General features: G+C 41.5%; 1 protein-coding gene across 4 annotated transcripts in view; it reads left to right on the top strand.

The window, feature by feature from the left end:
- The window catches only part of Armh3 (armadillo like helical domain containing 3), a 167842-nt gene that overhangs the window by 3942 nt on the left and 150895 nt on the right, over window positions 1-13005 (top strand). For 2 of the 4 annotated variants that reach the window (XM_076922898.1, XM_076922924.1), the window contains exons 2-3: window positions 7347-7398; window positions 12258-12370. In XM_076922898.1, the coding sequence (XP_076779013.1) occupies window positions 7362-7398; window positions 12258-12370 (150 nt within the window). In that variant the 5' untranslated portion in view covers window positions 7347-7361. Of the gene's footprint in view, window positions 1-7080; window positions 7162-7346; window positions 7399-12257; window positions 12371-13005 lie in introns of all 4 variants that reach the window. The other 2 variants (XM_076922908.1, XM_034520481.2) reach the window with 2 other exon arrangements.

The raw sequence follows: 13005 nt of genomic DNA, 5'->3' as shown, positions 1-13005 counted from the left end.
TGTAACTCACTCAGTCTGCTTTTTAATAATTTACTATTTCTAGAACCTGACCTTCTACACTCACAATACATTATTTTAAAATATATTTAAATTATGTATATTTTATGTATATATATATATATATATATATATATTTATTTATTTATTATGTTTGTATGTGTTCCTGTCTGTGGGTGCTTTCATGCTGTACTATATGAAGGTCAGAAGACAACTGGTGGGAGTCAGTTCTCCTTCCGACATGGGGATCCAGCTCAGGTTGTCAGGCTTTATTGCAGCCGCCTTTACTTGCCATCTCTTGGCTCTAATAGAGCGGATGGTTACCAGAGAGGAACATTTAGTGTCTTTACTATTTGCCAGCTGTGTTATTTTGAGCAAAGTAAAATTCATATAAAGTTATGAGAGTAGTGCTTATCTGATTATTGTAAAGTATAAATACAGAGTATTTAAAGCACAGAGAATAGTGCCATGCATAGTAACTTCTCAGTAGTGTTAGCATATATCACCTCCCACAAGACGGAAGCAGTGCTCTGAAGATAAGGAGGACTGACTGAAGACTTCACATCCAGGAAGTGAAAGAACAGCAGTGACAGCATGGAAGGGGTGTTCTGTCCTGGCTCAGTAAAGGGATTCATTCGGGGCGATGGCTTCAAGAACACAGGCTAAACTGGGCATGGTGGCACATGCCTTTATCCCGGCACTCAGGAGGCAAAGGCAGGTGGATCTCTGAGTTGAGGCCAGCCTGGCCTACAAAGCGAGTTCCAGGATGGCCAGTACACACAGGATGGCCTGTCTTGACATGCGCCCCCCAGTATACACAGGATGGCCTGTCTTGACATGCCCCCCCACCCCTGAACAAAACAAAGCAAAACAAAACACAAACCAAACAAACAAATAGAATTTGGATCTACTCTGTTTTCATTTTGAAGAAAGACTTGGAGTAACCAGCCATAGCTGGATGGTTAGCTCAGTTGGTTACAGCATGGTGTGAATAGCCGTAGAGATGGGGTAAAACAGAAGGTGTTCCATACTTGCTTACCAATCTTTGGGCTGGAAGCAGGGGAATATTGTCTGTGCTGGTCAGAGAACCTGTGCCAAGAGATCCTGTGAGGGTAAGTCCATGGGCTTTCAGACGGGAGGAAGCGTGAAAGGGAGAGTTGCTTGCAGAGGTAGCAAAGCCTACATTTTCTTAGTGATGCGTGTGGTGGGTCTTGCAGAAGAGTATAGGAAGCAGATGATTAAAGATTTTTGTTTTCTCAGTGTTAGGAATAGAACTCAGGGTCTCTTTGGAATGGGCTGTAGCCAGGCAAAGCCTACACTCCTGGCTTTGCTTACTTTTTTTTTTTTTTTTAAACCCTTTTATCTGTAGTAACCAGGACACTTTTAGGAGAGCCAGGTTTATAAATGTGTTGTTTCTCTTGGGTGTTGGGTGAATGAATGGGTCAGGGCAAAATTGTCTCCTCTGAGAACCACTGACTTGGAATGATTGTTAAAAATGACCATGAAAAGTTGACTTTTTCTTTCTTTAAAGATTTATTTATTTTATGTGAGTATACTGTTGCTCTCTTCAGACACACCAGAAGAGGGCATCAGATCCCATCACAGATGGTTGTGAGCCACCATGTGGTTGCTGGGAATTGAACTTAGGACCTCTGGAAGAGCAGCCAGTGCTCTTAACTGCTGAGCCATCTGTCCAGCCCCATTTTGTTTGTATTTTGAGACAGACTCTTGACATGTAGCTTGGGCTGGTCTTGATCTGGCAGTGACGCTCCTACTTCAGCCTCTTGAATGTTCCAGTTACAGACACACCATGTAACACCTGATGTTTTACATACCTGTACCTATGCCCGCATGTCAGGTGTGGATACCTGACACTGATATTTATATATTTTTTTGAACAGGTCTCTCACAGAATGTGAATGTGAGGTGGTTCAGTTCTCAATGTTGGGTGTATAGGTGCTCAAATTCATTATGTAGCTGAGGAGGACTTTGAACACTTGATTTTCTTGCTACCACATTAATGCTGGAATTACAAGCACGTGTCAGGAACCCAGTTTAGATGAGCCCTTCTCAAGCTTTATAGAATTTCTGGAATAGGGCTTGTTAACCTTGTCGTTCACTATTGGCATACTGAGGTGGGTCCTTCCTTGTTGGAGAGGGTTTCCTGTACATTGTAGGGTGCTTAGCAGTACCCCTGGTCTCTATTCAGTGGACTCCACTGGGTTTTCTCCTGGTTAGGACAACTAGAAATGTCTTTAGACATTGACAAGTGTCTTTGGGGGCAGTTAGGATCCAGTGATCTGGAGCGATTGTTAAAAATGTAGGACTCACTCTTCAGCTGTGGATAGCCAGATAAACAGACTGTATCTCAATAGGAAAAATGTAGACTCCTAGTCTTTATTCTAACAGTCTGATTTAGTAGTGGGAAGGGTTAGGAGTCTATATAGTTAGGAGGTAACCTAGGAGAATCTGAATCAGGGAATCATGGCTCTAGTACTGAACACACTCTCAGAACCATTTCTTTCTTTCTTTTTCTTTTTCTTTTTTAAGATTTATTTATTTATTATGTATACAGAGTTCTGCCTGAATGTATGTCTGCAGGCCAGAAGAGGGCATCAGATCCCATTTCAGATGGCTGTGAGCCACCATGTGGTTGCTGGGAATTGAACTCAGGACCTCTGGAAGGGCAGACAGTGCTTTTAACCTCTGAGCCGTCTCTCCAGCTCCAGAACCATTCTTGAATTGTTCCCCATTTCATCTTTCTCTTCTTGGTTTACAGTGTTTGTGCTGGACAGTTTGTTGTGAACTTGACACAAACTAGAGTTATCTAAAAGGAGGGAACCTCAACTGAGAAAATGCCTCCATAAGGTCTAGTTGTAGAGCCTTTCCCCTCCACACCCCCCAAGACAGGGTTTCTCTGTGTCGCCTGCCTGTCCTGGAACCCAGACCAGTTTGGCCTGGAACTCACAGAGATCTATCTGGCTCTGCCTTCTGAGAGCTGGGATTAATGGTCTGTGCCACCATGCTGACTTGTAGGCTATTTTCTTAATTAGTGATTTTTGAAGAGGACCCAGGCATTGTGGATGGTGCCGTCCTTAGGCTGGTGGTCCTGGTTTTTATAAGAAAGCAGGCGAAGCAAGCCATGTGAAGCAAACCAGTAAGCAGGTTCCCTCCATAGCCTCTGCATCAGTTCCTGCTTCCAGGTTTCTGTTCTGCTTGAGTTCCTGTCCTGACTTCCTTAATGATGGACTGTGAAGTGTAAGCCCTTTCCTCTCCAAGTTGCTTTTGGCCATGATGTTTCCTCACATCGATAGTAACCCTAAGGCAATGTCTTCTCATTTGTAATCAAGTTTTGATGGATAACATTAACATAGTAGCAGTGAGTTAGTTAGGTTTTTTGTTTGTTTGTTTCTTGTGTTTGTTTACAACTTGACATAAGCTAGGGTCATCTGAGAAGGGGGACTTCAATTGATAGAATACTTCCTTCAAATTGGTCTGTAGGCAAGTCTACGGGGCATTTTCTTGATTGATGATTCATGTGTGGAAAGGCCACTCCACGGTGGGCTGTACTACCCTGGGTAGATGTCCTAGGTGGTATAACAAAGCTGGCTGGGAGCCAGTTAATGAGTATTGTTCTTCCATGATCCCTGCTTCAGCTCCTGCCTCCAGGGTCCTGCCTTGAGTTTGTGCCCTGACTTAATGATAAGCATAAGCTGTAAGTTGATATAAACTCTTTCCTTCCCAAGATGCTTTTGGTCGCAGTCTTTTTCACAGCAACAGAAGGCAAACTAAAATGTGCATAAAATTGGACATAGTGGTACATGCTTGTCGTCCCAGCACTTGGGTGGTGGAAGCAGGAGGATTAGCAGTTCATAGTTACCCTCAGTTTGAGTTAGTCTGGGCTAAAAGAGTCCTGCCTTAAAAATTAAGTCAGTGTTATGTAACCTTTTCAGTAATGTTTACAAGGGGTTGGAGAGATAGCTCAGTGGTTAAGAGTACTTGTTGCTCTTCCAGAGGATCTGGGTTTAGTTCCTAGCATCTACATGGTAGTTCACAACCATCCATAACTAATTCCAGGGGATTTGATAACCTCTTCTGATCTCTTCAGGACCAAGCATGCAGTAGTACACATTCATACATGCAGGCAAAATACTTTTATACATAAAAATAACCTTAATAAATCTAGTAAATTTAAATAGCTGGCCAACAGTGGTGCACACCTTTAATTCCAACAGTAGGGAGGCAGAGACATGTGGATCTCTGAATTTGAGGCCACAACTGCGTCACAAACAAACAAACGAAACCACAAGATTTGAAATTTCTTTTTCTTTTCTTTTCTTTTTTTTTAGACAGGCTTCTCTATGTAGTCCTGGCTGTCCTGGAACTCACTCTGTAGACCAGGCTGGCCTTGAACTCAGATATCTGCCTGCCTCCACCTCCCAGGTGCTGGGATTAAAGGTGTGCGCCACCATGCCTGCCTCTGAAATATTTTTTTTAAAAAAATATTATAATCTAGTAAGAATTTAGCTCAGTGATGGAGCACTTGTCTAGTATGCATGATGATTTGGGTTCAGTCACCAGTGCTGTAACCTTTTTTCCCCCAAGTCTGGACAATCTAGAATTTGTTCATTAAGGCAAATATCTATGTATATAAAACTTGCCTTTGCCAGGCAGGAAAATAGCCGTCTTCTGCTAGGATTGCAAGTGTGAGTCACCACACCTGGCTTAAGTTAGTGAATTAAAACAAAATGAAACAAAAGATTTGCTTAGGGGCTAGAGAGATGGCTCAGGAATTAAAGAGCACTGGCTGTTCTTCCAGAGGACCTGGGGTCAGTTCCCAGCACCCAATATGGTAGCTCACAGCTGTCTGTAACTCCAGTTCCAGGGGATTCAACAACCTCACCCAGATATACATACAGGCAAAACATCAATGCACATAAAATAAAAATAAGCAAATCATTAAAAAACATTTGCTGAACCCTTACTGACACCAGAGTGATGCATTCCTGGCACCTCAAAAGGTTTTCTTGTGCTTCCTTGTCACATGTCTCCCTGCTGCTGTTCCAACTCTGTCACTGTAGATTAGTTTTGTCTTTTGATCTTACAGAAATGGAATCAAAAGGCTGTACTCTTGTATCTAGCACTTTCTGTGAAGATTAACTTCTGTTTGATGTATCATTTATTTACTTGTTTTTTTTGTTTTTGTTTTTTTGAGATAGGGTTTCTCTGTATAGCTCAGGTTGTCCTGGAACTCACTCTGTAGTGAGCCCAGGCTGGCCTCAGAGATCCGCCTGTCTCTGTCTCTCTAGTCCTGGGATTAAAGGCCCATAACATTATTTCCCCCAACCCTGGCTGATTTATTTATTTTTTATTTTATATGCGTTGGTGTTTTGCTTGGATGTACATATCCCTGTGTAAGGGTGCCAGATCCCCTGGAACTAGAGTTACAGACAGTTGTGAGCTGCCATGTGGTTGCTGGGAATTGTACCAAGGTCCCAAGACCACTGACATCTTTCTAATCCCCATGTTTCATGTACTATTAATGTCTTCTTTTAAATTTATGTATTCAATTGTATGACTTTACTATAACGTTTCCATTTTGCTGAGATACTTTTAATAATAATTATTTGAGACAGGATTTCTCTGTGTAGCCTTGATTCTCTTGGATCTCATTCTATAGACCAGGCTGGCCTCAAACTCAGAAATCTCCTGAGTGCTGGGATTAAAGGCATGAGCCACTATCACCCAAATATTTTTTTATTTTTATATATATGCTTGTATGTCCGAATGTGGGTTTGTTCGTGTGAGTGAAGTGCTCTCAGAGGCCAGAAAAGGTTGTTGGATCCTCTGGAGTTGTAGTTATAGACAGTTGTGAACCCTGCAGTTTAAGTGCTGGAACCTAAACTCAGACCTCTGCAAGAGCATCATAAGTTCTTAACTGCTAAGCCATCTCTTAAGCCTCTCTGCTGATAAATATTTCAATACTCTTTTTAAAGAATATTAAAGATTTATTTTATTATGTATAAGTGTGTCTGAGTATGTATGTGCGCACATGAGTAGTTGCTTGCTGAGGCCAAAGAGTGGTGGCTAGAAGGCAGCATCGGATGTCCTGGAACTAGTATTGCAGGCCGTTGTGAGCCTCCTGTTTGAGTTCTGAAAATCAAACTCTGCAAGGGCAGTATGCTCTTTAAACGACTGCTTCTCCAGCTCCCTTAAAACTTTTTAAAAATTAGTACATTTAATGGTGTGTGTGTGTGTTTTATGTATGTTGAGGTGCAAATGTGGAGATCAGAGAACAGCTTGCAGGAATCTATTCCTGTTATTCCAGAATGCATCTTTTCCAACTGAGCCACCTTGCCATCTCTATATATTTGAAAAGCAGGGGCTAGGAATATAACTCAGTGGTGGAGCACTTGTCGGTAATGTGAAAGGCCCTCCATAAAACAAACCAAGCCTAAACAAAACTTAGAAATATAAGATAACCCCTTCATGAAACTTTACAGAAACTTCAAAAAGGATTCACCTAATCTAGGCGTCTGGTGTTTCTGTCATGTTGATATGTTGAGATCTTGGGGTCTTTTGTACCCGACATTCTATGTTTAACACTTTTTCCCCAAGAGGCTTGGGCGGCAGGTTTCGTCCTGTTACTTAAGCCTAGAGTCTTAGTTAGAGTTTTATTGTTGTGAATGGACACCAGGACCTAGGCAACTCCTATAAAGGACAACATTTAATAGGGGCTGGCTTACAGTTTCTCAGGTTCAGTCACACTTGATGCTGGAGGAGCCAAGAATGCTCCATCTTGACCCAAAGGCAGCCAGGAAGAGACTGTCTTCTGCAGGCACCCAGGAGGGGCCTATCTTTGCACTAGGCAGAGCCTGCACATAGGAGACCTCAAAGCTCACCTAAACTTAGACACATTTCCTCCAACACGGCCACATCGACTCCAGTCAAGCCACACTTCCTACTAGTGTCACTCCCTGTGGCCAAGCAGTCAAGTACTTGAATCTGTGGGGCCAAACCTATTCAAACCATCATGCCTAGTATCACCTTCTCATTGAGACCTTCTCTAATCTCCTCCAACAGTCCCCTTAGTCAGTTTGTCTTCAAGGCACTTGGAGCTGTCTCAGTTTGATTCTTCTCCTGGGATGAAAACTCTATTCTCAGGTATTTTTTTATTCTGTATTTTGCTGCATCCCTGGTGCCTGACACCTAAAGAATGCTCACTGTGTATTTGTTGAATGAATAAATGACTGACTACTCTGTGTTTTGTATTTTACTTTCTAAACCTTTTTCAACATTGCTTTTATTTCTTTTCCTTCTTTCCTATTTGTTTATTTATTTTTATTTAGCTTGTTTGTGGTGCTATGGATGGAACCCAGGGCCTCACACATGTCAGGCAAGGCAAGTATCTGCCATTTGGCCACTGCCCTCCTCCTTCACTTTAACTTTTCCATTATGTGATTGAAGTGTTTTAGGGCACTTTCCTTTACAGTTGGTTATAGTAGGGTTTTGTTTTTTTTTCCCCTCAGATGAAATTTTTTTCCTGGGGGGTGATGGTAGGGCTGGGGTTTAATTGTGGTTTCATGTAGTCTGGATTGGCTTCAAGGTCACTGGGAACTGATGCCTTCTACCAACTATGTTGTGTCTCTGGCCCCAAGATAATTTTTTTAAATTAAAAATATCTGTCTGTCTGTCTGTCTGTCTGTCTGTCTCTCTGTCTATGAACCATATGTGTGCCTGATGCTTGAGGAGTCCAGAAGGATAGGATCCTTTGAGACTGGAGTTACAGATAGTTGTGAGCACCATGTTTGTGCTGGGAATTGAACCTGGGTCCTTTGGAAGAACAGCCAGTACTCCTAACTGAGCCATCTCTTCAGCTGCAAGATATGTTATTTCAAGTTTAATTTCTTTTTTTTTTTTTTAAGATTTATTTATTCATTATGTATACAGCAGTCTTCTATATGTATGCCCAAAGACCAGAAGAGGGCACTAGATTTCATTATAGATGGTTATGAGCCACCATGTGGTTGCTGGGAATAAACTCAGGACCTCTGGAAGAGCAGTCAATGCTCTTAACCTCTGAGCCATCTCTCCAGCCCTCAAGTTTAATTTCAATTTTAATTTCTGAGACCCAAAGAATACCTTGTGAGAAGTTTATACTTCTTAGAGTCTCCCCACCCTCAAAACCCTAATTTGCTGACTTCCATGGGTGAGAGTACTGGCAGGGGACGGTGGAGGAGGGGTCTGGGAATCTGGGGGGGGGGGGGAATGGGGTTGGGCAGGGAGGCTGTATCTTCTCAGTTTCAAGTTACTTTGCAGACAGTTTGGGGGGCAAATTCCAGCAAGCTCTGTGGTGATGACAGACGACTGAGCTGAGGCCATTGGCTGTATTTATTCTTTTTCACATGGAAGGAGAATGATGAAAATAATTTATTTGAAAATTTGGTAGTTTGGACCAGAATTATTTTTCCCCTTCTCTTCTATTCCCTTTTGCTTATTAGGAAGTATTGATCCTAAAATAGAGAGTTTATTAGATTTGGAATAGACATTGATTAGCTGTAATCCAAGTATAGATCCTCACAGGGAGATGTTTGTAAACGTGTGATTTTTCTATCTTAGGAACTTGTGGTTCTTGATGTTCCTGCTGACCAGCTCATGAAGGCTGAGCACATGCGAGTTCTGTATCCACTGCAAGTAGAAGTGCATTGTTTGCAATTTATTTCACTAGACTCTCAGTTTCCAAGTTATTTTCCCGAAATGAGGATGTCCTCCTCTTGACACCTGTGTACATCACAACCTGTTTACGTCACATGGGACCGTTTTTAGCAGGAACTGTATTTCATGTTTTAAGACAAAGCCATGATCAATATCATGGAAACTATCTGAGTCTTCTGTGTTGATTTTCTTTTTAGTTTTCTTTAGATTATAATAGAAATTGAAAGCTTGGTAAAATAATAGAGATAGGTCTTAACTAAAATTTTAGGTCTGACCTAGGACTTTTTATTGTTGTTGGTACTATTAAACTCAGAGCCTGTGTATGCCAGAGTGGCCTTTAGTTAAAACTTGTTATGTTACTGAGAATGATCATGAATTCTTGCTTTTCCTATCTTCATTTCCCTAGTGTTGGAATTCCAAGTATGTAGCTCTGTGCTTGGGGTTTTATTTTATTTGTTGAGAGAGTCTTACTCTGTAGTCTAAGCTAGCTTTGAATTTTATTTTCAAAGTTTATTTTTATTTTATGTGTATGGTATGTGTATGGATGCTTTGTCTGAATGTATGTCTATGCACCAAGTGTGTGCTTGGTGCCTACAGAGGCCAGAAGATGCCATCAGATTTTCTGGAATCAGTTGCAGATGCTTAGGAGCTGTCATGTGGGTGCTAGCAATTGAACCCTGGGTCCTCTGGAAGAACAGCCAATGCTTTTAACTGTGAGCCATCTCTCCATGCCTAGCCTTGAACTTTTTTTTTAAAGATGTATTTATTTATACACTGTAGCTGTCTTCAGACACACCAGAAGAGGGCATCGGATCCCTTGAGATGGTTGTGAGCTACCATGTAGTTGCTGGGAATTGAACTCAGGCCCTCTGGAAGAGCAGTCAGTGTTCTCTCTTAACCAGTGAGCCATTTCTCCAGCCCCCTATCTTGAACTCTTAATAGTCCTCCTGCCTCAGCTTCTGAGAGGTAGGATTAGAGATGCAAGCCATCACATCTGGTCAAATAAATATTTTTATTACAATTATGTCTTTGTGTGGGTGCATGTGACCCATGGCATACATGTGGAGATCAGAGGACAACTGGGAAGTTGGTTCTCTCCTTGTACCTTGTGGGTTCCTGAGATGAAATAAGATCATCAGGTTTGGTAGCAAGTGCCTTTACAACACTGAGCCATGTCACCTCCCATCTGGCGGCAGTTTGAGACAGAATCTCCCTATGTAGTTTAGGCTATCTTGGAACTTCCTATATATATCCCAGGCTAAACTGGATTGCAAGTGTGCACCACCATGTCTGACACACTGACTTTTGAGAAGTATTCCTTCTCATTTCAGAATTGATAAACAACCTCTGCTGAGCATTTCACATGAACCAAATGTTTCTAAGAGAAGCATATGATGTAGTTCTTATGATAAAGGTGCTTAATCCCTGCTTGGAGACGTTATCTGTGCTTGGTACATGGCTAAAGGTGGGAGTCTCCCTTTTTGGCTGTATGTATTAGGACAAGATGATACCTAAGAATTTTTTGTACTATTGGGTGCATCTCTCTTTTTTAATTCTTTTTTAAAATTTATTTTATTTATATGAGTATACTGTATCTGTCTTCAGACACACCAGAAATCGGCATCGGATCCCATTACAGATGGTTGTGAGCCACCGTGTGGTTGCTGGGAACTGAACTCAGGATCTCTGGAAGAACAGTCAGTGCTCTTAACCACTGAGCCATCTCTCAGGCCCTGGGTGCATCTCTTATTTAAGTTAAATTTTGGTTTTGATTTGAGAGGTAGTGTATATTTTCAAAATCCATTTTACAAAATGAGTTCAGTGACTTTGAATTTATGTAGAAGTAAAATCAGGCCTTTCTTCAGTATTCTCCTAATTGTCTTGTATGGGCCTAGATTTCATATACAGAGCTGAGGATTTAAGAGAGACAAAACTTGGCTAATAAGAAAACAAATGAGGGAGCTGAGGGAATGTGTGTAAATCTGCACTGGAGAACCATGGGATTCTAAGTGTCAGTTGAAAAAACATTGAGAGTTCTGTGATGATATAAAGACTCTAGAACTGCTTTTCTATAGAACCAAAAAACTAGTTGAAGTTTAATCTGCAATAGTATTATAAATTTATACAACTAAGTTTGAAAGTAGCATATTACTATTATTTTGAAATCAGATTTATTTTGGCTTTTTTTGTTTTGTTTTGTTTTGTTTTTTTGTTTTTTTGAGACAGGGTTTCTCCGTGTAGCCCTGGCTGTCCTGGAACTCACTCTGTAGACCAGGCTGGCCTCGAACTCAGAAATCCACCTGCCTCTGCCTCCCAAGTGCTGGGATTAAAGACCACCACCCGGCTTATTTTGGCTTCTTATCTGTTTTCTGTCTATAGTCTCTTTCCAGAGGAATTTCTGAAGACAGTCAAGTGCAGTGTTGTTTATGAGGCAGTGACGGTGAGGCAGTGAGGACAAGTGCTTTGCAGTGGTGGGAACCTGCTTACTGGGGAGATCGGTGGAGCACATCAGTCTGTAGTATACTTCCTGCCCTAATGGTCTTTAGCTCGATCAATATTTGGAATTTGACTTCACCATCATTCTGTGAGCGTCGCGTGCTCCGCAGCCTGCCCTCTTTCCTCCTCAGATGTGTGGTCAGGCTTCTTATAGATGGAGCTAGTTACACTTTCCTGTTTGCTTTTAGATCAGCTTTAAGCTTTAGCCACTGGTACTTGTTATGGATTTAAAATGTATTGTGCTATAGGGCAATTAATATTTTAAGTCTTGATATTACCTGGTCTGGGGAGGGGACTAATGAATAAAATCTATTGCCATTATTTATTATTTCTTCTTTCTAAAACAGATTCCCATTGAAGATATTGAAGTAGAGTCTGTAGTATCCTAAAGTGTATGGCCCTGGCCCTGCCTGTCCCCCTTCACCCTCCCTCCCTCTCTCCCTTCTCTTTTTCCGTTTTTTGTTTTTTTTTCTTTTAAGTTTTATTAATTTATTTTATGTATTTGAGTACTCTATGCACATGTACACCTGCGTGCCAGAAGAGGGCATCAGATCCCATTATAGATGGTTGTGAGCCCCCATGTAGTTCCTGAGAGTCGAACTCATGGCCATCTCTCCAGCTCTTTAAGACAGTGTTTCCTGTAGCTCAGGCTGGCCTCGAACTCTGTACAGCTAAGGATGACCTTGAACCTTTAATCATCTTGCCTTTCTACCTCCCTGATTACAGGCATGAACAACCACTTTTGTTTTTCAAATGAGTTTTGTTTTTTTTACAGGGATTTTTGGTTCATAACAAAATTAAGAGAAAGGTGATGGTAGTCCATAATAAATTGTGTGATTTTGCACATCCACAGCTTGTCCTATTATGTATTTGTTACAGCCGACTACTCTACATTGACTTACACATCATTACACCTGGAGTCCAAGTGTGTACTAGGTATATTCTCGGCTGGATGTTCTGTGGGTTTGAACAAATGCATCCCAACGTATTTCTTCTGTTATGGTACCATATTTACACTATCCTGAAATGTGTCTTATTCTACCCCACAGGTTCTCTAGCCATGGCACAAGTAGAGAAGCGGGGAGGCTTGCTCCGGAAATCTTCAGCCTCAAAAAAACCCCTAAAGGAAAAAGTGGTGCTGATGTATGATGAGATTTTCATGGTAAGGCCTGGCGTCCCGCTAGATTGTATCGCTAGATTGATCTTTTGTTTCTTTAAAAAAAATTAAAGTTGTGTTTATTTATCTCTATGTGTGTACACATATTTGTGTTTGAGCAAGTGCAGAAGAACACAAGCCATGGTGCATGTATGGAATCGGAGAACAACTTGCAACAGGCCTCCCACTATCGAGAGTCTTCCTGTGTAGCTGAGGCTGGCTTGGAACTCACTGTGTAGGTCAAGTTGTCCTCACTCTCAGTGATCGTGCAGCCACAGCATCTCGAGTGCTGCAATTGTAGGCACAACTCTAACCTTGACTCTTCAGGTTTTTAGTCCAAATACTCTTTTTAAAAAAATTTAATTTATTTAATTTTATGTGTGTTGATGCTTTCCTTACATTACATGTGTGTCTGTAGGAGGGTGTCACATCCCTTGGAACTGAAGTTACAGACAGTTGTGAGCTGCCAAGTAGGTGCTGGGAAATGAACCCAGGTCCTTTGGAAGAGCAGCCAGTGTTCTTAACTGTTGAGTCGTCTCTCAAGCCTTCCCAAATAATCGTAATCAGAAACAATCTTACTGGGACTAGAGAAATGGCTCAGTGGATAAACTGCTTGCTGTACTTAGGACCAGGGTTCGGAT

This window comes from Arvicanthis niloticus, chromosome 1 (assembly GCF_011762505.2).
Source record: "Arvicanthis niloticus isolate mArvNil1 chromosome 1, mArvNil1.pat.X, whole genome shotgun sequence".
NCBI classification, from domain to species: domain Eukaryota; kingdom Metazoa; phylum Chordata; class Mammalia; order Rodentia; family Muridae; genus Arvicanthis; species Arvicanthis niloticus.
The sequence above is the reverse complement of the archived record's forward strand: the minus strand, read 5'-3'. Positions and strand labels throughout refer to the sequence as shown.